Source organism: Erpetoichthys calabaricus, chromosome 6, assembly GCF_900747795.2.
Source record: "Erpetoichthys calabaricus chromosome 6, fErpCal1.3, whole genome shotgun sequence".
In the NCBI taxonomy this organism is placed as follows: Eukaryota; Metazoa; Chordata; class Cladistia; order Polypteriformes; family Polypteridae; genus Erpetoichthys; species Erpetoichthys calabaricus.
This window is the reverse complement of record NC_041399.2, coordinates 80,107,084-80,135,069: the sequence shown is the minus strand read 5'-3', so window position 1 is coordinate 80,135,069 and position 27,986 is coordinate 80,107,084. Positions and strand designations below refer to the sequence as shown.

Here is a 27,986-nt window from a genome sequence, read left to right as displayed (position 1 = left end):
CTTCCCCCTCCTGAGACGCCAGACGGTGGACCAGAATCTCCTCGAAGCCGTCCGAAAGTTGTTCTCAATGGCCTCCCCAAACTCCTCCCATGCCCGAGTTTTTGCCTCAGCAACCACCGAAGCCGCATTCCGCTTGGCCTGCCGGTACCTATCAGCTGCCTCCAGAGTCCCACAGGACAAAAGGGACCATTAGGACTTCTTCTTCAGCTTGACAGCATCCCTGACCGCCGGTGTCCACCAACGGGTTCGGGGATTGCCGCCACGACAGGCACCGACCACCTTACGGCCACAGCTCCGGTCAGCTGCCTCAACAATAGAGGCACGGAACATGGCCCATTCGGACTCAATGTCCCCCACCTCCCTCGGGACATGGTCGAAGTTCTGCCGGAGGTGGGAGTTGAAGCTACTTCTGACAGGGGGCTCTGCCAGACATTCCCAGCAGACCCTCACAACATGTTTGGGCCTACCAGGCCTGACCGGCATCCTCCCCCACCATCGAAGCCTACTCACCACCAGGTGGTGATCAGTTGACAGCTCCGCCCCTCTCTTCACCCGAGTGTCCAAGACATGTGGCTGCAAGTCCGACAACACGACCACAAAGTCGATCATCGAACTGAGGCCTAGGGTGTCCTGGTGCCAAGCGCACATATGAACACCCCTATGCTTGAACATGGTGTTCGTTATGGACAATCCGTGACGAGCACAGAAGTCCAATAACAAAACACCACTCGGGTTCAGATCGGGGGGGCCATTCCTCCCAATCACGCCCTTCCAGGTCTCACTGTCATTGCCCACGTGAGCATTGAAGTCTCCCAGCAGTACGAGGGAATCCCCAGAAGGTGTGCCCTCCAGCACCCCCTCCAGGGACTCCAAAAAGGGTGGGTACTCTGAACTGCTGTTCGGTGCATACGCACAAACAACAGTTAGGACCCGTCCCCCCACCTGAAGGCGGAGGGAGGCTACCCTCTCGTCCACCGGGGTAAACCCCAATGTACAGGCTCCAAGTCGGGGGGCAATAAGTATGTCCACACCCGCTCAGCGCCTCTCACCGGGGGCAACTCCAGAGTGGTAGAGAGTCCAGCCCCTCTCAAGGAAATTGGTTCCAGAGTCCAAGCTGTGCGTCGAGGTGAGCCCAACTCTATATAGCCTAGAACCTCTCAACCTCACGCACAAGCTCAGGCTCCTTCCCCTTCAGAGAGGTGACATTCCACGTCCCAAGAGCCAGCTTCTGTAGCTGAGGATCGGACCGCCAAGGTCCCCGACTTCGGCCACCACCCAACTCACACTGCACCCGACCTCCTTGGCCCCTCCCATAGGTGGTGAGCCCATGGGAAGGGGGACCCACGTTGCCTCTTCGGGCTGTGCCCAGCCGAACCCCATGGGTGCAAGCCCGGCCACCAGGCGCTCGCCATCGAGCCCCACCTCCAGGCCTGGCTCCAGAGGGGGGCCCCGGTGACCTGCGTCCGGGCAAGGGAAAACGCTGTCCAAATTTTGTATTCATCATGGAGGTTTTGTTGAACCGCACTTTGTCTCATCCCTCACCTAGGACCAGTTTGCCTTGGGTGGCCCTACCAGGGGCATAAAGCCCCAGACAACAGAGCTCCTAGGATCACTGGGACACGCAAACCCCTCCACCACTTTTGTGACATCATATTCAAAAAGACTTGAGGCTGTAATTGCTGCCAAAGGTGCATCGACAAAGTATTGAGCAAAGGCTGTGAATACTTATGTACATGTGATTTCTCAGTTTTTTTATTTTTAATAAATTTGCAAAAACCTCAAGTAAACTTTTTTCACATTGTGATTATGCGGTGTTGTGTGTAGAATTCTGAGGAAAAAAATTAATTTAATCCATTTTGGAATAAGGCTGTAACTTAACAAAATGTGGAAAAAGTGATGCGCTGTGAATACTTTCCGGATGCACTGTATATAAATAAAAAATATTTTTATTTGGTAATGTGAATTGCTTTGTCAAGCATCTTGTAACAGTGTGTGCTGAGAAACTTAAATTAAAATCTTCACCCACATAATATAATATAATATAATATAATATAATATAATATAATATAATATAATATAATATAACTAGTCATTTAGCCCATTACAATAACGGGCGCTAGAACAGTAGTGCATAAACATTAGTAGGAACAGTCTATATTAAATGGCAAGGGACTTTGACCTCATTCTTTTTGTTGGTCGTATTTTTCTTTCTTTCAGCCTTTCTTTTGTTGATGTTTACTTGCTGAGCTGACCGTTCTTCGTGGGCTGCCGCCGTGTATTGTGTGTCTTTAATTTTCTGTGACAGTAATACTGTCTTGTACAGCTCTATTCAATAAGGGCGCGCACAAAAAGGCGAGCCTCAAAAGGGCGACCTCAATTGAGCGCGGCGAATAAAGGCGTTCGTAGATAATTTATTTCAAATGGCTCTGGAATATGTGAAGAGCAACAAAAGTGCAGATATTTATTTACGTGCGCCTTTATTTGCTGTGCCCAATTGAGGTCGCCTTTTTGAAGCTCACCTTTTTGTGCGCGCCCTTATTGAAGGATACCGTCTTGTACGTCCGCTGGCTTGTACGTCCGTAATATACCTTTAATTTTCTCTGGCGGTAATACAGGCGTGCGCATCGGTAATATGCCTTTAATCTCCTCTGACAGTAATACTGGCTTGTATGTGGCTGTAATATGCGTCACTGTATTGTGTACCTTTAATTTCCTCTGGCAGTAATACTGGTTTGTATTTCCGTAAAACGCCTCTAACTTTCTCTGACAGTAATATCGCACATCGCACCGTGCCCCGCGCATGCGCACTTCATCAGAAGACACCCACACACGGACACCTGGACGCACATAGGGATTTTATATATATAGATATAGATTGCATGGTGGCACATTACGGCTGGTGTCTCACAGTTCTAGTGTCTTTGGTTCAAAACCAGTGCCTGGTTGTTGTCTGAATGGAGTTTGCATGTTTTCCCCATGTTGATGTGTATCTTCCTCTAGGTACTATTGCTTTATTCCTGTATCCCCAAAGGTGTTTTTGCTAGGTTAATTGGCATCTCTAAATGAGTTCTAATGTGAGTGAGAAAGTGAGATCAGTGCCTAATTTGCAAAGGAAATAATATCTAATATTCATATAAACTTTAAAGGAAGACTTGATACATTTATAATCAATACAAGTACTACTGTCAATAATCCTAGTTATCTGTATAGTGCATAGTGACACAATGAGAATTGATATGAAATACAAACTTTACATGATTTCAAAGCAGTGTTCTTTTGAGACTCAACATAGAAATACTTCCAAGATGCTTATTGAACGATTTACTAAAATACTTGATAGCATGTTTTTCTTCCTCCTCCACATGTCCTTACCCAGCATATCTCCCACCACAATAGACTGAGTTGCTTCAGAAGGCTCTCCCACTCCAGCAGAGTTGCAGCACCGGACACGGAAGCAGTAGGACTTCCCTTCCGCCAAGTCAAAAAGTGCAAAACGGGGTGACTTCACAGGGATTTCTGTGTTCACCCTCTGCCAGTTATCTGTGCCTGAAACACACTACAGAGGAAGTGGTGAGGGTCAGAAGGCAGAGGTAAAAAATAATCATTTTATTTGTATTGCTATTAATGATTGTAATCATACTATTGATCATATGGTTGTTGGAATTTTTTAATTATTACAAAACATACATGTGTATCTTGTCAGCTTTTATCAGTTTTGCAGTAACTCATAATTTATAACATCTTACAAATCAAAAACAATATGAAGCTATGCCATTGGTTATTCTGACAAGAATAGGCTAACTCTGGAGTTTTTCCAGAGACAGAAGCACAAATGTGGCAAAAAGGTTCAATAGTACTAGTACTAGTAGTAATAGTATTGCAAGGTGTACAGAGTACATTGAAATTCTTACTTGCATAGACATCCCAAATTTAGAGAGTATTCAGCCACATGACAAGTTCTTTTATTTCTTTCTCTTTATCTTGTAAAGGCTGATTCACAAACGTTTGGATAAAATTCAAACAATGCAATCTTAATGGGCCAAATGTTCTTCCTTTAACAGCACTAAAGCATCCAACAGCAGTTGTAAGGAAAAGAATGCATTAAAGCATTCAGATTAATTTTCAGATTAATATATCTGAAATCCATCCATCCATCCATTTTCTAACCCGCTGAATCCGAACACAGGGTCAGGGGGTCTGCTGGAACCAATCCCAGCCAACACAGGGCACAAGGCAGGAACCAATCCTGGGCAGGGTGCCAACCCACCGCAGGACACACACAAACACACCCACACACCAAGGCCAATTTAGAATCGCCAATCCACCTAACCTGCATGTCTTTGGACTGTGGGAGGAAACCGGAGCGCCCGGAGGAAACCCACACAGACACGGGGAGAACATGCAAACTCCACGCAGGGAGGACCCGGGAAGTGAACCCAGGTCCCCAGGTCTCCCAACTGCGAGGCAGCAGCGCTACCCACTGCGCCACCGTGCCGCCCATATCTGAAATTGTAAGGCAAATGTAGTTTTTCAATGTTTTTAAAAAATGAAACTTTTGATATTATATATTGCATTTTTACTTTACACAAAGCTAATCTGTTAAGCAGTTATTGTCAACAAAGTAAAAAAAATAACAAAAATGAAAACAGCAGCAGTGTAAGTAGTTGAATGTAAAGATTTTGAGTACAACATCATACTTGACTTTTATATTACAAAGGGAACATGATTTGCTTTCTTTAGGAATTTCCACTGGAATATTAGAAGCATTACCTTTTCCACGTAGTACATGATGCCTTCATGGCCCCTCTGACCTGGAGGCTTCCAGCTAAGGACAACATAGTTTTTAGTGGCTTCAATAATACTCAGTTCACAAGGCTTGCCGGGCACTACTCCCTCTGTTTAGAAAGAAGTGGTAACAAGTTGGCGGTATTCAGTAATGTGAACAGTTTAAAAATAATTGCTTAAACATATTGTATATTTATCAAATCATCCTCAGATTTTTTTCTGTTTTTTCCAGCCAATATCTGATACACAATGTATCAAAGTCACTTTTTATAATTTATTGTGCTACTGCATTAAAGCCAGTAGTGTACCCAAATTTCTTCTTTTTGGCTGCACACTAAATTTGTCATGAAACATACAGTGTACCTTACAACAAAGATTTCATTGAGTAAAATTACAATTTTATATATAACAGACATATAATTCAAAACTACAGGAATGTTAAAAAGGTCACTATGATTTCAAACTTTCTGTAAGTCTTTGAATGGGTACCACAGTGTTTTTGTTTTTCTCAAAATGTGTAAAAAAAACTCGAACTTTATATATCTTTATATATCTAGAAATATTGGAATGTAGGAGTACAATTAGAAGGAAAGGGTTGAGGAGGTTATGCCTGGAAAGAGGTACCCCTGAAGAAAGTGCCCATAGCTGCTTTTCCAAGGAAAGTTAGCCATTTTTCAATGAAATTGACTTTAAATTATTTATATGCAACTTTTCCTGCAAAAACAATGAAGTGGGACTTAGATCCTGAAAGTGTGGTGAACTGTGGCTTCTCAATAGTGGGCTGTGAAGAGAAAGTGTGAGGAAAAGGATCGAAAAGCAAACCATGCAGTGGGTTGAAGATGAATATGTTATTAGATATTTTACATGTGAATTGTGATACTTAATTGACACCTGCTTCCTTTCTTTTTCTTCCTGATATTCTAATGCATTGCTCCAAAAAAGACAGAAGTGTTTCCAGAGATGAATATCTGGTAATACTTATAAAGCTATAAATGTGCTCAAGTTTGGACCTGGTATGACATTAAATGATAAGGTCTGCAGATTTTTAAATTACACCTTAGTTCTGTTCTTAATTTAAAAAGAAATAACATTTTCAAATTCAGGTGACTTAGTTCAAAGACAGTGAATTTTGCTCACTTCAGACCCACACTTCTAACTTCAATTAATGTATTAGATATCAAGGAGGAAGTTAAAAACAGCAAAATAAACAAACTGGGTATCTGTTAACCTGTTTGAAATTTAAATATCTATGAAGGACTACTTCATATTGCATGCATTAATAACATAGCTCTCTTAGTTGCGTTGGTAATGGATAATGAGATTGATATGAAATGCAAATCAGTGGTGTGTTGTACTGATTGTATCCAAGAATGATTTGTGTCTTACTTCTTGCAATGTAATAATAATAATATAAAATCACATAATTAAAACAACACAATAAACAAAAAAAGACTACCTCTATACTTTTCCTACACCTACTGCATCCCATCCTGTATGATCTACCCAAACATATGTAGAGGTGAGTCTCTCCATCCCACAATCCATAGTTCTCTTCAGCTCTGGACACCTCGCCTCCCTCAAGTAAGATGACTTACATTTCTTTCCTAGTTGCTCAGTTCTAGCACAGGGAATCTATTTACAAGACTGGGAGTAAAGTTTAAGGCTACGATATGCCACTGCATTCTAAATGTTCTAACCCATCGTTTTCTCATTATTAGATTACAAAATTCAAAGATTTCTGCAGATGAGATTGTTGCTTATCTTGCCTGTCTTATAATTTGACAGTAATGTTGCTCCCTACCAACAGGGTGATACTGTATTTCCAAGGCAGCAATAAGTTCTATCTCAATGCCAGTTATTAGGGATTTCTTCTTTATCACTTACATTTCACCCTCATTTGGGTTTCTGGTTACTTTACCAGTTCAAAGACTTGCAACTGGACACTAAGCATAGCAAAAGATAATAATAATTATATAAAGAGGATCAGAAATCAGATACAGTCTGTAAGAGGTGGAGTCACTGTCACACAGGAGGAGATTGGTAATCAAATAAGAGTGTACCTGTATATTATTAAAAATATAGACAAAACTATAGTTCAAAAGAGGTGGGGAGTCAAAACCAGCACACGTAAACATCTACAGAATTAAAGAGCAAGGACAAAGCCTAGATGAGTAAATAAATAAAAGACTCAATTTGAAAGAAAAGCACAGACAACCATACATGTAGATATGCTTGAAACATGAGAACGTGAAAGGAAACTCTGTCATTGTCAGCTTTAAATATCCGGCCTAATGACAGATGAGCCTCAGGTGTACATACTATGTATTCTGTGTGCCGCCACTGAAAACAGACAATGCCAAAGGCTTAAAATGGTGCATTGCAATGCATGACATTGAAGACACAACTGTCACCCTTGATGACCCTTACAATATGTTGCTTGTGGACCCTAGGAGTTAAAGGGGTCTTTATCTGAGTGGGTGTTCCCTCTTAACTTGTGCCAAACCATTGTATATAATTGTGTTTGAAATGGGTATAGTGCAGCACTCTTTTATATTTTGTGGCAGTTATTTTTCCTGCACATAAAACTACTGTATATATCGATGCCACTTCATGAACCTAAAACTGATGAACTAATCTAGATATATTATTAGAATTTATTATTATGTTGGCGGCATTGTGGCACAGTGGTAGAGCTGCAGCTTTGCAGTAAGGAGAACAGGGTTAGCTTTCTGCGTCATCCCTGCGTGGAGTTTACATGTTCTCCTCATGTCTGCATGGGTTTCATCAGAGTGCTCCAGTTTCCTTCAACTGTCCAAAGACATGCATGTTAGGCAGATTGGCAATGCTCAATTGGCCCTAGTTTGTGGTTGGTTTGTGTGTATGTGTGTGTGTGTGTGTGTGTGTGTGCGTATATGTGTTCACCCTGCAATGGACTGGAGTCCTGTACAGGGTTTGTTCCTGCCTTGCACCCTATGCTAGCTGGGATAGGCTCCAGCACTTGCTGCAACCCTGGTTTAGATTAAGTGGGTTAGAAATTGATATTATTTTGTTGTAATTTTAGATATGTCATCTATATATATTCATAGCATCATTCATAGTTAAACATCTTTCCAGACCCCCTCAGATGTTTTGTCCTGATACATACAATTAAGCATTAATTCATTTTTTTAGTGTAATGCAGTGTGCCCGTGATGGAGAATGATCCTTAGAGTGTGCTGTAAGTGACTGTAAGCAAACATATTCTTTACATTAAAGTAAATCTATACAACAAAAATTATTTTTATAAAACAAACCTGTCGGCTCCTCCTCAGTTACAATAATTTGTCCAGTCCAGGGAGCTGATGCATAACCTAATCATACAAAAAAAGAAATTAAAATCAGCCCTTCTGATATAAATTGTGAAAAAAGAACACATTGACCATTTATTGATCGAACAGTGTTAGTTTTTCTGTTTCAGTGTAATTTAATGGTAAACTTTAACAGGCCTATAACAATTATTTGATTTCATTTTAAAGACAATTAATTCCAGTCCTATATCATATTAAGAAGAAGTTTATAATGAGTCCACAAAACATCTACTCTAAAAATACCACTGAAAATTGTTACCAGAAAAAAATAGTTACGTGAGTAAATTTGAGTAAAAGACTGATAGTGGAAAGCAATCAATATCCAACCTAGGTGCAGAGTTATTACATTTGAGGAAAAATGCTTATTTACGTACTGTATATACAGGCAATAGCACAATAAGATGATGATGTATATATAAAAATAACAGTACTGTACATGTGAGTAGGAGAAGAATGGCCTAATGTACATAGTGTAAAACAGAACTGTACAGACATATAGATTATATTAAATAGTAGAAAAGAATGCAGATGGCAGTACCCATGTAACCTACAGCTTAATTACACCTAAACTAGCAGGTGGATGCAGTGCAAGGCATGTTAGAGCAATCTTATATCTTGTCAGTATCTCACATTACATGTACCTCATAATCCACATATCAAGTCATCCAATCTTATGTTGACAATGTGCAAAATAATTGCATTTTTTGCTAAACTATTGTTAAATTAAAGTTGTTCACACAGAATTGCACTTTTAAATTAAAGATAGGATTTTTGACCAGTGAGTGGGGGGAGATGCGGGTTGTTATCTCCGTTCTTCATGAAAACATATTACATTTTTTTCTCTACCATCACTACAAATCACATAGGGTAAGTAGCATTATTTTAGGGTGTAGTATTCCTTTAAGTATTTGTCTGATTATCTTTTCAATATACTTGGATGATTAATTCAAAGAACAACCTGTGCCCTACTACATATTGGACTTTGTAGAAACAATGTTAATATTTCCCTAATGGTTCACCTGAAAAGGTTTCTGCATTTTCCTTGAAAACTACATCTATAGTATGTGCCACTTAGAATTCCTGCATTTTGTATTTTGTCAAATAATGAGTACCATCAGCAGATGGGAAAATAACTGTGTCCACCTTTCATTCTTGCTCTGTCAGCAGGATCCAATGCAGCAATGGGACTGGATACTCTTGATGGTCTGCTCATGCCAACTTTATTTACAGCTCGGACTCGGAAAACATAAGAGCGTCCTTCAATCAGACCAGTGACAGGGAAGCGAGCAAACTTAACAGGTGTGTCATTGCATTGGCTCCAGTGTGTAGTGCCCACCTCACACCTACAAAAACATGCAGAGATTATTTTACAAACATTGTTAAGAATGCAAGTGGCAATTAATCATAACAGCACAGAGAAGAAATGATGATCACTGTACAGGCCAGGATTACTTGAGAGAAGCCAGATAGACAGTGTCATGAGGAATGTCTGGTCTTTTCCCCTGTTGTCGGAATAAACTCTTACTTGGACCAGTATCACCGACAATGGTGGACATACCTGTATTTGTTGAAATGGACTGTTACCTTTTCTAAAGGAGGGAGGTAGTGAAATGAACACAAGATGCTACGTATTTTACAAGTGTTTTCCAACTCATACCCATTGACTGCAGCCGGAGTACAGAAACAATAATGTCACAATTTTGCAGTAACTTTATTAACAGAAACTAAACAATTAGATGTTGTTCCGTGATATGAGATCAAATCTGCATGTAACTTTTATTCAGATTAGAGCAATGTGTTGCAGATAAATCATGTTTGCATTCATGTGGGATTATCCTATGGCTTGGTAAATGTATATCCTTAGCTTCAGGAAAATGGACAGTGAAACAAGCTTGACAAATTGGGTTGTTTTTATCTTACAACAATTATTAGGGCTGCTATACATTTACAGGAGCTGATTTCATTACCTATCACTTTAACAAAGTTTTGGCTTAATTAATTTAAAAGGTGCCTATTAAAAAACTGGCTGGCTTAAGATATAGAATCACTGTAGAACATACTTTAAGGCAGCGAGGCTCTTACTCAGTGAACTCATATGTAATAACCACATATTCCAGCCTTCTTTAGCCTGTTTACTCATAAGCTTATGAAGGTCAGTACAAACATTGGCTGCCCAGACCTGAAAGAAAGAGAGAAAGATAGAGATAGACAGACAGACACTGTGCAGCCTGCTCTTGCACAGAAATCCATCATTCTTGGTGTGGATTGTGGAACACAGTCTGTTCCAACTCTGCTTTAAGACACTAGAAGGTTTTTTAGTAATCAACAGAAGTCGTGACACCTGTGCAAATTGTTTGCTTCAACTTGCAAGGCTTAATTTACTTTAATTGCTGCAGAACATCTGTAGGTTGTAACCTATTAATTGTTCCCTGAAGAAGGCCCATTTGTAATATTCTGAAGTTTCCTTTTTTTCAGTTTTTGCTAACCTAAACTTTAAATTTAAACCTCTGGCAGTTTACTGCTTACCTTTTCACCATTTTAGATCATTTGTTGCATTTCATTTGATTAAATTTGAAGAAGTACTGGGAAAACATTTGACCGGTAGTGTACATGCTACACAAGTGTCCCAGCTTATGACTTTGAAAATCTGCTTGCCCTGTAATTTACAATCAGAGTGCCATATTCACCTAATGCAAATAATGGTCACTGCAATAAAGTGTGCTTTTCACTTCTGTTATTCCTTAACATTTGGCATTACTGAATAGGTTTGCAAGTCCTATTTCTGGAAAATTACTACAGCCAGACATGCTCAAGCACAGAATTTTGTTTATTTATTTAGGTTATGTTTATAGGCTCTTGCAAATTGTCACTGTATATGAATATGGGTGAGTGTGTGTATGTGTGTTAGTTTATTTGCACGTGAGTGGTCCCTGTGATAGATTAGAGTTCTTTTCAGGCCTGTTTTCAGCCTTTTGCTCAGTCCTGGTGGGATAGTCTCTGGCTCCCACAACCCTGAAACTGACTGAGAAGGTTCTAGAACCTACCTACTGAACTCAGTCCACTGAGAGCTATAATCCCTGCACAGCTCTTAAATGCACTTGAATGTTATACCATGTGTGCTTTGTGTAATTTGTTTTCTCTGTTCCCTCGCATACCACTTGACAGCTGTTTGTGTACTATGCTGCTCTCGTATATAGCTATATTGAAATACTTAAGAACAGAAAAACATTTTTAGTTACCTATATGTTTATTTAAAAACTAGGCAATTTAAAGGAAATCTTTAAAATTGAATTTGATATTTTTAATAATGTCAACCTTGCCAAGGTCCCAGCAGCAGCCCTCAGCATGAAAATAATTGGCTTATATAGCAAGAGGTGTTGATTAGCACAATCAAGGAAAAATAGTGAGTTATACCTTTGAAAATTAATCAATTGTGTTAAAATGCTAACTTTTGATGGCCTGAATATGTATATTTAAACCAATGTAAACATTTTTGAAGTATTTGCTAACTGTTTCAGTAACTAGGGAGAAATCTAGCCTTGGATTATTTTTGTTCCTTATCTAGTTAAACGATCCTTCTAAAGCTGTTTATAATAAAATTATATATTATATATTATAAAATAAATAAAGCATGTGATGAAGACCATGGAGCGGCTGCTGCTTCACCACCTGAGGCCACAGGTACGCCACGCCCTCGACCCTCTGCAGTTCGCATACCAGTAGAAGGTGGGAGCGGAGGATGCCATCATCTATATGCTACATCGATCCCTCTCCCACTTGGACAGAGGCAGTGGTGCTATAAGAATTATGTTTCTGGACTTCTCTAGCGCCTTCAACACCATCCAACCTCTGCTCCTTAGGGACAAGCTGACAGAGATGGGAGTAGATTCATACCTAGTGGCATGGATCGTGGACTATCTTACAAACAGACCTCAGTATGTGCGTCTTGGGAACTGCACATCTGACATTGTGGTCAGCAACACAGGAGCGCTGCAGGGGACTGTACTTTCTCCGGTCCTGTTCAGCCTATATACATCGGACTTCCACTACAACTCGGAGTCCTGCCACGTGCAAACGTTCGCTGACGACACTGCTATCGTGGGCTGCAGGAGTGGGCAGGAGGAGGAGTATAGGAACCTAATCAAGGACTTTGTTAAATGGTGCGACTTAAACCACCTACAACTGAACACCAGCAAAACCAAGGAGCTGGTGGTGGATTTTAGGAGGCCCAGGCCCCTCATGGACCCCGTGATTATCGGAGGTGACTTTGTGCAGAGGGTACAGACCTATAAATACCTGGGAGTGCAGCTGGATGATAAATTGGACTGGACTGCCAATACTGATTCTCTGTGCAAGACAGGACAGAGCCGACTATACTTTTTAGAAGACTGGCGTCCTTCAACATCTGCAATAAGATGCTGCAGATGTTCTGTCAGATGGTTGTGGTGAATGCCCTCTTCTACACAGTAGTGTGCTGGGGAGGCAGCATAAAGAAGAAGGACGCCTCACGCCTGGATAAACTGGTGAGGAAGGCAGGCTCTGTTGTAGGCATGGAGCTGGACAGTTTGACATCTGTGGCAGAGCGACGGGCACTGAGCAGGCTCCTGTCAATCATGGAGAATCCACTGCATCCACTAAACAGTATCATCTCCAGACAGAAGAGCAGCTTCAGCAACAGACTGCTGTCACTGTCCTGCTCCACTGACAGACTGAGAAGATCGTTCCTCCCCCAATCTATGCGACTCTTCAGTTCCACCCGGGGGGGTAAACGTTAACAAATAATATGACTGGAAATGCAAATGTGTTTTCTATCCACATACAGCAATCAAGACAGCAGAAAAGTGACATGTAATCCATCTAAATTTTATATGGATACAATCTATATATCAAACACATGTTAAAGTGGGTTTTTGTGAAAACTGAGGATCATCATGGGCTCCCTGTAATATGTGTAGAATATTGATGTAGCGGGCTGAATTAAAAAGGTCCAAGTGCCAGATTAGTCCCGTGGGCCTTTAGTTTGACAAATCTGCTGTGTGCCCTTCAGAGCCTCCTTATTACTTGATCTGAAAGCACTCTTCTTATCATTCAACAGAGTTTTTATCTCCTTAGTAATCAGGGGCTTGTTGTTTGGAAAGCTATGTACTGTTTTTGATGATACAATAGTGTCCACTCAGAAGTTAATGGTATGTGATGCAGTGACTGAGTCCCTTGGTTAATGCTTACAGTATATGTTACTTGTACATCATTTTCCTGTCTGTCCTTTAGAAACACTAATTCAGTCATTTAAGCCAGCAGGCTCTCTTTCCTCACCATCCTGATGATAACAGGTTGCCCTCTTTTTAAACAGGCTTGCAGCTGCGAGGAAAATGGAAGAGAGTGTAGTCAGATCTGCCCAATGGTGGCACAGTTTTACATATATAGAAATTCTTATTTGAATAAAGCAAGTCCAGTGTTTAATGTCTATGAGAGAAGCATGATGCATACTGATAGTTGTTAGTCATTGTTCCTTCTAATGCCATATAGTTGAAATCGCCACATGTTATAAATACAGGGTTAAAATTGTTCCTCATTAGAGTGTTTGTAACAGAGTGAATCATGTCTGTTGCTCACTCCCCATTTCAAGAAGAACAAGTATAAAAATTAATTAGGACAATGTAACTTTTTTCCCTAGGAAGGTAATGTGGACAGATTCCTACAGCAGTATTTTAAAATCTGGATTTTAGTTTTAATTGTAATATGCTAGCTGCAGGACAGCTGATTAGGTAGATAGACATATGACTGCTGATATGATCAATAACTTTTTTTAGTAATTATCTCCAGGCAAATAATGATTCCTGGTCTTCTACAGTTAAATATTCACAACCCTGCCATTATGTAGAATAAGAGTGATATCTCAATTTTATTTTGTGCCTATAAAAAAATTCCCTGCTTGCTATTCTAATGTCAGAGATGTGTTTAATCTTCAGGAGCCACTTTGAAACACTTACTTTGACATAATAATAATATTTACCCTGGCAGGTGCTGGCCCAATATAGTTTTGTTCATTTCAGTGCAGTTTGAGGTAGTACACTATACTTAGAAGGAGCTCTCTCTTTTCCCACACTAGAATGGAGATTGTGTAACTGTAGCAGTTTCGACCTTTTCATAGGCTTCCCTGTGTCTGCTGCTGAAGCTGCTCATTTAAATAATGAAATACCAGCTTATACTGCTGATGACACAATGCAGATATCAACCCTGGTTGATGCAAGAGTCAGGACTGTTACAGTACTATGAACAGTAAAATATTAGGAGACAAGCTTTAGAGGCAATATAAATAAAACATGTTTATCAGCATGATCAGAATGAGAATGATGGTGAAAATGATAGCAAATAAAAATGTATAACCTGTCAATAAAGTAACCTAGGATGGGGCTTCCACCATCTACAGCAGGTTGTTTCCAAGTGACAATAACATAATCTTTGTTGGCATCTAAACAGCTAACATCTAATGGAGCACCTGGAGCACCAGCAATTTCTGCATCAGCATCTGAAAAAAATGACAACATATTAGATACTGACAAGGATAAATTATGCTGCAAATGTACATTACATAAGGCCAAATCTTTCACATGTCTTTTATGAGATCAGTTTCATCTGTGAAACTGAGACACAATATAGGAATAAACAAAATGAAAGAGAAAGATATGCTCAGCTAAAGAAGCATTCTGCCGTTTCCAATATTAAACTTTTTCTTTTTTACTATTAATTTACTATATACTGTACTATTGATTTACTATTAAAATCTCTTCCTTGTACAAAAGTCAATGATTCTTTTAGCTGTGTAGCAAAGATAAGTTCTGCTGACTAGACTCTGAGTGTGCTTGCCCAGCCAAGAATCTTAAGGTTAATGTTACACACTTAAATTGCCTTTGGCTGCATGGACGGAATTAGCATCATGTCATATCTAAATGGAACTCGATAGCAAAAGTGCCTCTTAAAGAAATACACCTTGTAAAAAGTGTGTGAAATACATGGCTCTCTTAATGGCCTCACAGATTCTCATCTCTACTTCCGAAAAATGTTATTACAGTGTCTTGGTAGCTTTACCAAATTATTAGGATGAATATTAGTGTAGTTAAAGATCACTTGCACACAGAGACTAGTGATTTCAAAAGAATAAGTAAAGAGACATAGTTTCATCTCACAAATCATTCAAATACTCATTTAACCTGAATTTTCATTGCTTATTATGCTTTATTATTATTTGGCAATGTTCAGCTACTTCTACTTTTGGAAAGCTAAAGGTCTAATAGTTAAAGACACTTCCCTGATGATTTCCTAAAACACTCGTACGATATGTTATGTGCTATGACCATCTCTCCTTTACTTGAAGTGATGCACATTGGCATTCAGAGGCTACCAGGCTATTAATTAATAAAGAATGATTTCCATGACTTCTTATATGTATAATAAAAAAGTAAAAGATCATTAAATATATAAAAGTATTATTAAAATTGAATTAAAAAAGAGTGTAATAATAAAATATCTCCAACATAGCGAAAATTATTGTGTCATAGTTTGCTATGAACCCTCTAGCAGAAAAATTAAGTATTTTTATTGTACATCTTTCCATCTATTTTATGCTATTTATCAAATGAGGGTCGGTACAAATTGAACAGTGCCGTACAGAATTCCTTTTTACCTGCAAAATAATGCTTCCAGAAATGTTACAGGCTGTCTTTTTCTACCAGCATGCCCTGTGTGTGCACCAGGGCTTTCTCATAGTGGTTTGGGCAGTTCTACTTTGAAAGGCTGGCTCTTTGCACTGTCGTGAACAGTAAGTGTAGCTCTACAGGCAACCTGTTTTTCGTATGTCACGTACTGATTGTATATTTTTGGTAAATGCCCATAATTTATGACTATAGGTGAGGTAAACCCCAGGGTTTGGTCAAAAACTCAGCTTCTGCTTCACCACATTGGATAAGTAAAAATAACCACAGAACTGTAGGTCTGATTCAAAAGGAGATAAGTCGCCTAATCCTTCCTGGTGAATTATTTCATATTTAGCTGAATTAATGATAGGGTCAAATGCCTATGTCTGCTTTGGTTTTTCTCTACACATGCCCAAAAAAATGAGTGTCGATTAACTAGTGACACTAAGTTGGTTTCATGTGGCTGCGTGCAATAATGGGCCTTGCAGTCATGTACTGGTATCGTCCTCCTTTGCATCTAATGCTGCCAGGGCAAGCTTGGGTCTACTTTGATCCTGATTTGTTTTAAGTTGGTTTAAAAAAGTGATGTGTGATAAATACCATTTTGTTTGTGTGGTGAACAAAAACTTTTTTGTTTTTTTCTTGACAATGGAGCTCAGGAAAATAAGTACATTACCTCATTTTTTAAAATGGGGTTCACTGCTGTAAAGGATGAAACATTTTAAAGCCTAGTCAGATTTTGGAACTTGTGTTTGTTATTGGAATTTCATCATTGTCCTTAAATAATAACATGTTCATGTTAAATATAAAACATTGAAAAAAATCACATAAATTATTAAAACACATAGAAAGCTCTTTGCCTTACCTCGGACAAACACATAAGCACTATAGGTGTCATATCCCGATTTGGTCACCACACGCATAGTGTATAGGCCCTCGTCTTCCTTGTTCAAGTGAGTGAGGGTCAATGTAGCACGTTCACCACTCCAGTGCATCTGTACCCATTTTGATGGTTCAAGAAGAACATCTGGAATGAAAGTTGCATACAGTAAATACATAATATATAGCTTTGAGAAAAAACTATTAATTTCCACCAGCCTTGTTTTATGACAGATTTTGTAGTACATCACTTACTACAACAATCTTGTTATGACTATTAGCTTATGTAGGAGGTTTTGCTTGTCAGTGACAGTATCAAAGATATCTGCTGAGCTTTACATCACAGAAATGGATAGCCTTTCAAGTTTATCATGACATTGAAATTCTGGTCCATACTGTTGTCCTTTATCCAAGTGAAGTCTGGTATCCAATCAATCAGCATAGTGACACCCAGAGTTGGCCTTGTGTACAGTCTTCTTTTACACCATCGTAAGTGTAGGTTTTCTCATTTGATTGCACTCTAACCTTTCTTTTCTCCCCATGTTCCTTCTGTTATTTGAAATGCTACATACTCTTAGATCCAGCTTTGAAAACAGTTTACAAAATAGCTTTGATTATCAGACAGTCTTATGATTGAGGAGCTATATACTTAAGCAGGGCAAATCCCCCAAAAAATGTTTAACTGTTCTTTATTCTGGCCTTAAAGTGTACATTTATGTTTCGTGCTTTGGATCTTTCATATATTTGTCTGCCCTTTTTAAAATTTGTTTCTGTTTTAGTGCTTCAAATAGTTCTTGCCGTGTAAGAGAATTTCTACTTGTTTTAATGGTTCCTCTGTCTTTGTAGAATGGGCTTGCTAGCATTTTTTAACTAATTTACTGGCTCCTGACCCTGCATCCTCAAGCTGTGTCTGCCCATAATTATTCTTGCTGTAACCACTCATTTGATTCCATCTTTGAGATGTTTGGTGCAAGGTATTTTGTGTCTACATCATTATATAGCTGTTCACGGTTCTTGTTGTATGCGGACTCATGGTTATTGGATGACCAGGCCTTGACAGGATGCCTGCTGCTCCATCCCATTCAAATTCAGCAGCAGAAATTCTTCACACACCAACACCAAAGCTGTCCAGTCTTGTACTTATTTATTGAATTTTTCAGGTAATCCCATTGTACTCAACGTTGGTGCTGTACCCTGAACTCTGCTTCACTTGCACGACTTTGTGTTGCCTAAAATGTTACTGTATTACATTTTTAAATGTTTCTAGGCCCCAACCTTAGTCACTTCATTTGAAATGCAGTTGAACTTTCTTTTACTTTCCCTGTCTTTGAATTGAATTACTGCCATCATTTCTCCAAAGGTATTTCTGGACAACGTATTAACAGCTTACAACAGGTTCTTTCACTAATATCAAACTTATCCAACATTTTACTTTTCTAATTCTGCCTCTGACTTTCAAAGTTATATGCCATTCACAAGTATGAGGCCATCACCATCTTGCTGTATCACTACCTTGGTTTATCTGAGTTGAGAAACTTTCTGTTCTAGTCTTTAAATACAGCCAGAAGATCTTATGTGCCACTTGCATTGCTGAACAAATATTTTTGCAACAAATGCTTTTGAAACCGGTTTTACATTATTGTGGAAAACTATACTCTATTCTTCATCATCTCCTTGAGTAAACTGCCTCATATAGTTAATTTTTATCATTATATGTTTTGTTTTTTTGGTGCCAGTCAGTGGCAGCAACAAAATAAGTTTTGGTATTATACCAGAAACAGAGCAACACACTATCTTTTCTCCTAAACATCAACTCAGAGGGGCTCTAAGATAATCATAAAGGCACTTAGTACACTTTCAAATAATAGATATTCTATTAAATGAATAGCTATGGATATGAGATAGCCATATGAAACGTTTATTATAGGCACCATTGCATATTAATTGTGGAATATGCCATGGGATACTTGGACTCTATTTATTCTCTTGCAAAGTGCTTTTGGTAAAGTTATCACTAAAGGGACTTCAGATTATCCATCCATCCATTTTCCAACCCGCTGAATCCGAATACAGGGTCACGGGGGTCTGCTGGAGCCAATCCCAGCCAACACAGGGCACAAGGCAGGAACCAATCCCGGGCAGGGTGCCAACCCACCGCAGGACACACACAAACACACCCACACACCAAGCACACACACTAGGGCCAATTTAGAATCACCAATCCACCTAACCTGCATGTCTTTGGACTGTGGGAGGAAACTGGAGCGCCCGGAGGAAACCCACGCAGACACGGGGAGAACATGCAAACTCCACGCAGGGAGGACCCGGGAAGTGAACCCAGGTCCCCAGGTCTCCCAACTGCGAGGCAGCAGTGCTACCCACTCCGCCACCGTGCCGCCCGACTTCAGATTATCTATTTACTTATTTTGGTATTCCTAAGGTGTACTATTTTTAACCTCAACAGCAGCCATACTACATTGCAGCACTACATGGTACTCTCCAGTGCAGATCCATTGGATTTTTGCTCTTTTCAGTTCTTTAGCTGCAGTAGTTGGAGATCACATATGCTGTCCTGCGTCTGGCACTGAAGTTGCTGACTTGATTGACAGAATTTCAGCTTGTACTGCTGCTGACTCAGTGATGAAGAAATCCCAAGTCTGATGCAGCTCATCAGTGACATTACAATTTTCTCAAAAGTTCACTGAATCAGGAAATTGTGCTAAGCTCCAGCTTAACTTTGCTCTGAATTTGTGAATTCAGAATGAAAGAGCTTTCTTTCAAACAGGTAACAAAGAATGGTGAGTAATTACCATAACATTCACTTAAATTTGTTGTCTGTCCAATATTTTCTCTTCCTTCCAACTATTTACATTATTAATCATAAGGCAAGTGCTATCATCTATCTAACTATCAAACACAGAACTATTTTATGAATCATAAAACAAGGAACACAAGGCCGACCATTACACCACATTTGTTTTACATTTGTTTAAAGACATTAGATAGAGATAGATAGATAGATAGATTAAGAGACTATTAAAAATAAAACATCCAATGGCTGATAATATTTTGAGTGCATCAATAAAATAGTAAAACTGATATTTACAAAGGCAATGCATACTGATCAGAAAGACTCCACGCACCCCCTTTTTTGTTTAGCATGCCACATGTTTTTTTTCCATTTGAGTTGCTGAGTTTCTGGGTATTTCAAGAGAGATTTAAGAAGTTTATTTTCTGAAGTATCATTCACATGCTCAAAAAAATCTGCTTTGTTAAAAAAAAAATGGAACAATTCAAAAGCTCCTGTTTCAGAATGCTGCTGTTAAAATTACAATGCCATATGCTATAAATTTCAGCCAGGGGACAGAGACATGCTACGTATTCCCAGTTTCTGACCTTAGTGCCAAGGGTGGCCTTATGCACTTAAAGAGGACTGGAGATGTAAATAACATTATGGCGTAACATGATAAGCTGTAAAAATAACAGTTACATCATGTCAACCTGTTATACCCCAGGGCTTACAGAGAACCCAAAACAGGAGTATTAACTGAGTTAAAAGAAGAAGAAAATGTATTCTTCATAGAAGTTACTCATTTCTGAGATATTTGTAAATACTCTGAAAGACAGACTTGGTTAAATCTATTTTCCACTGTATCTGCACAGCCTCCTGTGTGGTGGTAGAAGAGCTCTTGCATATACATTAGAATTCCAAAGCTAAAAAGGTAGAAATGTCCAAAATGTTGAGAGGATACCCCATGGTGTTATCCTGGTGAGAGCATCTGAGATTCCTTAGCTGTTCCGTAGTAATTTCCAGAAAATCACCGCTATCTCTCAATGTGGTGCCTGTTGCTTAACCAGTCTAGAGGAACTCATTATGAACTTGAGTAATGCTAGATATACTACAACTGTGACCAAGGCAAAGAGGTATTGTAAGGTTACTCTTGAAAATGAAATCAAAAAGAAAACCAGTTTAGCACTATAATTCGACATTGTCAGTTGTCATTGTCATTGTCCCTCCCTTTTGGACTGCATGGAGTACCACCAGTTTTTCTGTGTCTAATGTTAAGTATCGCTAACCTGTTTAATCCAGTTAAGGGTTATGGGAAAATGGAGCCTCTTAGCACAAAATCATCTCTGATGCCTTATAATATTTATGTTGATTCATTTTAATCTATAATTCTGTACTTCAGTAACTATAATGTGTGAAGTTTTTATTTAACTAAATATACAGTAGTTTAATGTTCATTATTTTTAAAAGTTTGGTTTGTCTATAGTTTAGTGAAATATTCACTTTTTAAAATAAAAGAGAACGAGTAATTTTGTGCAACATTAAAAAACTCAAAAACATGCTTCAGAAGCAAAAATGTTTAATATGTGCTCATAAAGATACATGTTCATATATATACGGTATATTACATACATTATACTATATATTATGTGTGCCACAGGAGATGGATGGGTGTCCTAGAGGGTGATTCCTGACAGAACACCACCATAAAAGAAACTGGAAGGACAAACTCTCTGACTAGATGGGAGCAAGAATCCTTACCCAGCAGGGAGGCCAATATGTTGGAAGGACTGGGGGAGACAGCAGCATATGGGTATTGTGTCCCCCAATAAGCTAGGAGACAGTGTCCCTGAGAATCGGGAAATGGAGTCCTGGAGTGCAGTCCTGTTGGGTTCCATGGGTGCCACCAGGGTGTGCTGCCGGGCAGTATTGCCCCTACTTTGTGGGACTGCAGTCTGACCTGGAAGTGCTTCTGACAGACAATGACCTAGCCCTGGATGTACTCCCGGGTCGAAGATAAACGTTGCCACATCACCTTGACTGGACAGTCACAGTCGGAAGGCGATGGACGAGGCTTTTCAGGAGGAGAGTGGAGGAAGAGGATTGTATTGCTGCAGTGATTATACTTTGATCATACTTACCTGCTTGTTAAGTTAACATTATTAATAAAAAGGAAAATATTTGAACCCATGACTGTTTTGAGTGCAGCTGTGTGTGCTAGCCCCTAGTTTCATTCAATGTCTGATGCCTTGCTTATTGTTTTTTTTTAGTTTGTTTAGTTGTTGTTGTTTTAGTTGTTTATATTGTATTGCTGTTACTAATCCAAGGGAGACATGAAAGTAAAAATGTCATTGTACTCTATAAACATGTAATGAACTTAATTGTTGTATTTCTGTACTCTCCAGTAAAAGTAAGGTAGAATTTGCTTCTTGAAGGGTTGATAGTTGTATTTGTTGCTGCTTGATTTTAGTTGTGTCAGTTTTGTAATTTCTGCATTGCACCAGGCATTGTCAATTAACCTTGTAGTCAAACAGATTATAAGCAGTCCTGTTGTAAACTAGCCAAAGTACCTGTCGTTACCTGAGTATATTTATAAAATAAGTTTAGGTAAGAAAGAACATATTTGCATGCATTTTAAAATTTAGACCATTGATGGCTGCAATGGTAGTTTTCTATCCATCATCTACACTACCTCTCTGATAACTACAAATTTCTTTGCTCTCATTAATTGAGTATTTGTTCCTTTTGTGTATGATTGAATTCCATTTTTGCCGTAATTTCTTGCTACTTCTTAGCATTTTCTTGTTTAGTGTGATTTCATGAATGTATGTTTAATTCCACATTAATAAATTGGATGGCTTATTGAATAATTGAATCAATGGACAATGGAAAGCATCTACAGTAAGGGGGCTGGAGGGGTGATTGGAGTTTACAGACATTGCTCAGGTCAATGTATTATTCCAGGAGAGAGCAGCAGTGGTGGTATTCCATAATGTTATAAAGAAGATTCAAAGCTGATTTAGTCAACGTTGATTTAAAAATGCTACAAATCACAATGTTGTAGTGGTATAAAAGCCTAAACATACAGTATACCTGCCAAATCATAAAATAGACTTGAATAAATGTCTGTCCATGCATTTTCTAAACCTGTTTGTAATGTACCATCTCAAAATAATAGGTAGTAGTGAGTAAAACCGATGAGCTTCCTTTCACATACAGTTCCACAAAATTGATAATAAGCTTCATTTGGCATGCAATTCTCACTAACTCACTAAAAAGAATGTTTTGGAGTTTTTAAAGTTTTTGGAGAATTGAAACAAAAAGGAACATCATTATTCCTTAAGGATTACCTAACATCATACAACCCAGTATATTTCTCAGAAAAGGGTCTAAAAGAAAATAAATGGGCAAAAACTATCTTTTGGAAATTCAACATGGCTAAATACAATCCACAGTTAGACAAGACAAATAACATACTCTTAAACAAAAGCTATATTTCCAGCAAAAATATAAAATTGTTATCAAAATTAATCAAGAAGAAAAAGTTGAACCTGTGGTTTTGTGCTGTTAACAGTGTTCTCCCATCAGCCCCAGTGCACTCCTGCTGGCTGACTGGAATTGTAGTTCCCACATCGGCACTGGTTTTTGAGTTGCCCCTTTCATTACAACCCCTCTACCCCACACGCCATATAGCCTATACAGGTGCTGGTCATAAAATTAGAATATCATGACAAAGTTGATTTATTTCAGTAATTCCATTCAAAAAGTGAAACTTGTATATTAGATTCATTCATTACACACAGACTGATGTATTTCAAATGTTTATTTCTTTTAATGTTGATGATTATAACTGACAACTAATGAAAGTCCCAAATTCAGTATCTCGGAAAATTAGAATATCAATTAAGACCAATGCAAAAAAAGGATTTTTAGAAATGTTGGCCAACTGAAAGGTATGAACATGAAAAGTATGAGCATGTACAGCACTCAATATTTAGTTGGGGCTCCTTTGGCCTGGATTACTGCAGCAATGCGGCTGGCATGGAGTCGATCAGTCTGTGGCACTGCACAGGTGTTATGAGAGCCCATGTTGCTCTGATAGTGGCCTTCAGCTCTTCTGAATTGTTGGGTCTGGCGTATTGCATCTTCCTCTTCACAATACCCCATAGATTTTCTATGGGGTTAAGGTCAGGCGAGTTTGCTGGCCAATCAAGAACAGGGATACCATGGTCCTTAAACCAGGTACTGGTAGCTTTGGCACTGTGTGCAGGTGCCAGGTCCTGTTGGAAAATGAAATCTGCATCTCCATAAAGTTTGTCAGCAGCAAGAAGCATGAAGTGCTCTAAAACTTCCTGGTAGATGGCTACGTTGACCTTGGACCTCAGAAAACACAATGGCTCAACACCAACAGATGACATGGCACCCCAAACCATCACTGACTGTGGAAACTTTACACTGGACCTCACGCAGCGTGGATTCTGTGCCTGTCCTGTCTTCCTCCAGACTCTGGGACCTTGATTTCCAAAGGAAATGCAAAATTTACTTTCATCAGAGAACATAACTTTGGACCACTCAGCAGCAGTCCAAAGGCGAGACGCTTCTGACGCTGTCTCTTGTTCAAGAGTGGCTTGACACAAGGAATGCGACAGCTGAAACCCATGTCTTGCATACGTCTGTGTGTGGTGGTTCTTGAAGCACTGACTCCAGCTGCAGTCCACTCTTTGTGAATCTCCCCCACATTTTTGAATGGCTTTTGTTTCACAATCCTCTCCAGGGTGCGGTTATCCCTATTGCTTGTACACTTTTTTCTACCACATCTTGTCCTTCCCTTCGCCTCTCTATTAATGTGCTTGGACATAGAGCTGCGTGAACAGCCAGCCTCTTTAGCAATGACCTTTTGTGTCTTGCCCTCCTTGTGCAAGGTGTCAATGGTCGTCTTTTGGACAACTGTCAAGTCAGCAGTCTTCCCCGTGATTGTGTAGCCTACAGAACTAGACTGAGAGACCATTTAAAGGCTTTTGCAGGTGTTTTGAGTTAATTAGCTGATTAGAGTGTGGCACCAGGTGTCTTCAATATTGAACCATTTCACAATATTCTAATTTTCCGAGATACTGAATTTGGGACTTTCATTAGTTATCAGTTATAATCATCAAAATGAAAAGAAATAAACATTTGAAATACATCAGTCTGTGTGTAATGAATGAATCTAATATACAAGTTTCACTTTTTGAATGGAATTACTGAAATAAATCAACTTTGTCATGATATTCTAATGTTATGACCAGCACTTGTATATTAAGTTGGACAAAGGGCAACAAATATGCAAAAGTTCATTACAATTTTTGTGTTAAAAGCTACTAGACAAACAAACAGCTTAGAATTTTATGTATATACATTTTTATCATATGCTTTCTATCAGCTGTTTTGTGTGTGTTCATGTCGGTTAGCAATTCATGAATTAGCTACCATGTGTTTCCTGTTTCCTCCTTTAGTAACTTAATAGAACTGCCTGCTACTTACACAATGGTGTGTGCTAGAGAGTCTATATGGACTGAGTGGCTTCTTTTTCCCATGCATTTCTTAATATACCACTCAAGGGGGTTATTTTTGTCCTTAGTTTAGACCCAAGTGTCATATAGTTTAAACAACTGAACCAAGGCATTCTAGAGTGGAGTAGATTCACCCATCATTTATTGAGAGGGATTAAGCCAAAGTTTCAGAGCCGTATGGAGCCAGCTGCAGGGCAGGAAACCAATGACAGATGAGGTGCCAATCCATCACAAAGCTTACTTACTTATACACCTATTTTTAATTAACAACTCCTCAAAACTATGACGTGTTAAATAAGGACACTTTGTGTCTAAAGTACTTTATTTATTTTTCTTTTTTTCTTTTTCTGTATTAAAATTTAACTCTAAATATAACAAAACATATAACAACCCTTTTGCATGTTCTTCATGTTTTCCTTTTGTTTCAGACTACATTTACCATTTTAGAATATAAAGTAAACCTTACCTTTTGTATACTTTGTTTAGCTGATTAGATTTGGTGAAGGTCATGCATGTAAAGCATCAATACAATCATGCAAAATAAGGACAACAGTATTCATCATTCTCTAACAGCCCACAAACGTATCAGTTTAACAAAAACACAGACATATTCAACAAATTAGTGTAAAAGACTCATCATTGATCTGTTATTATATAAAGGCAAGATTAATGCCATGAGATGTAGTCACTGATACGCATATTACTTATTTCAAATTGGAGTGTTTTACTAGATATCAGTTGTTTTTTGTCCATATTCAAAAGCATCATGCCCTTTACAGTTCTCACTTACCATCTCTGTACCACTGAATTTCTGGCTGTATATTCCTAACTGGGGGGTAAACAATGACTGTACATCCTAAACTCATTGTCTCCCCCTCTCGTCCAAAGGACACTCCAAACTTATCAACAATATTGACTTCAAATGTCTTCCCATATGAAGATGGAAATCCCCCTGGATAAACAAAAACATAAAAGGTTTGCATCCACAAGTAACACATAGAAACTTGCAGTAAATCAGCTTAGTTAAAAAAGAAACAAGAGTGTGATAGGAGTAATGTTGGAATATTATGTTTAGGGCATCCTATTGGATACATTTTGTTTAGACAGTAGCAGGTCTTTTTTTAGGAGTAAAACAAAAGGACCACCTGAAGTCCAAAAGCCATTGTCTTTGATTAAATCATTCATTTCTCAAAGTCTTTAAGGAGAAAGCCAAAGTCATGGTTGAAACAAAACAAAAGTCAAAACCAGAGTTTTTTCTTAAATATTACATGTTAAAGTTTGAGTGCTACTTACTGCAAGTGGTCATCTTATTTTATCATGGCATATACATTAAGTACCTAACAAACATTAAAGATTATAACAGCCAGACAACAAAAACTGCAGTGTCCATGAAATCTATCCATCCATCCATTATCCAACCCGCTATATCCTAACTACAGGGTCACAGGGGTCTGCTGGAGCCAATCCCAGCCAACACAGGGCACAAGGCAGGAAACAAACCCCAGGCAGGGCACCAGTCCACCACAGGGCACACACACACACACACACTAGGGACAATTTAGAATCGCAAATGCACCCAACCTGCATGTCTTTGGACTAAGGGAGGAAACCCACGCAGACACGGGGAGAACATGCAAACTCCATGCAGGGAGGACCCGGGAAGCGAACCTGGGTCTCCTAACTGTGAGGAAGCAGTGCTACCCACTGCGCCGCCATGCCGTCCCCCATGAAATCTAGAAAGCATATAATAGATGTGTTCAGGCAAACCAACCCAAACAATGAAACAATTCAATTGTGTTGATTTTTGCTTTCACGTCAATAACATGTCACTTTCCCACTAACACTAGAAGCTTTGACTTGGCTAATGGCCTGGATCAATATGGTTTTTCATTACAAGCCAAAGTAATTAATAATGGCACTATTACTTGCATGCTTATTAATTTAAATGTAATCAAGACATATTTGAATACTTACCAATATGAAAGGAATATTTGTTTCTTATATAGTCTTATTTTAGTTTTAATTTTTTTCTCTTCACTATTTTGCATTGAATGCAATATTCGTTTGTTTCTTCCATTTTTATGATTGAGTTTAATTTTATTAATCTCATTGACCAGTGTCATCAGCGCCAACTGTCTGTCTAGTATGTGGTCCAGTGCATGCTTGACTCTGTTTTGCCCAAATAAAAATGAGCATTGCACAAATCACAATTGATCTGAACAACTAAAGCAAGTGTTTAAAAATGGGGTACAGACCAGCGCAGATTTGACTCAGGTCTTAACTGTCTGTTTGATGAAACAGGCTGAAAGCAGTCAGTGACCATAATGTCACCACTCTCTCAGTGAAGTGTGTTAGTTCCCATTGACATGTTTTCTGCATCAGTTGCAGAAGTCAAATTAGCAATAAAATTTCTTAGCTAGTGTCAGAAACCTTTATACTATAGATAGTAGAAATACAACACAAATTACCGGTAGGTTTCACTAGGTTCCTGATCTACTGAAAAAATGACATTTTAGAGGGACACAAGTACAGAAGATTTTTGAAACACAAACCCAAACAGAAGTAACTCAGTTTGCTAAGTTAAAATCATAATGAGCCAGAGAAAGGAATGAACATCTTAATATAATATGACATAACATCACATGCAATAACCTGCTTTCTCCATTTTAGGATCATGGGTGATGAAGATTATTCCAGTAACACTGGAAATGATGCTGAAATCAGCACTGGATAGTGTGCCATTGTATCACAGAGCCCACTTGTGCTTACATTCACATTCACATGGGGTCAGTTTATAATTACCAATCAACCTGACATGCACATGCACAGATGTGGGAGGAAAACACAAGAACCTAAAGGAAAATCAGCAGGAGAAGGGATACAGGGATTGGAACAATGTTGTTTGGCTAATGAGGCAGAAGTGCTAACTTCTGTGCCTGTTGTT

General features: G+C 38.9%; 1 protein-coding gene across 4 annotated transcripts in view; it reads right to left on the bottom strand.

Moving 5' to 3' along the window:
- The window catches only part of myom1b (myomesin 1b), a 147,299-nt gene that overhangs the window by 78,576 nt on the left and 40,737 nt on the right, over positions 1-27,986 (bottom strand). For all 4 annotated transcript variants that reach the window (XM_051928730.1, XM_051928731.1, XM_051928732.1 and 1 more), the window contains exons 9-15: positions 25,833-25,994; positions 16,692-16,853; positions 14,520-14,661; positions 9,276-9,475; positions 8,079-8,135; positions 4,771-4,895; positions 3,373-3,556 (exon numbers count right to left, since the gene is read on the bottom strand). In XM_051928730.1, coding sequence (XP_051784690.1) covers positions 3,373-3,556; positions 4,771-4,895; positions 8,079-8,135; positions 9,276-9,475; positions 14,520-14,661; positions 16,692-16,853; positions 25,833-25,994 — 1,032 coding nt within the window. The remainder of the gene's footprint in view (positions 1-3,372; positions 3,557-4,770; positions 4,896-8,078; positions 8,136-9,275; positions 9,476-14,519; positions 14,662-16,691; positions 16,854-25,832; positions 25,995-27,986) is intronic.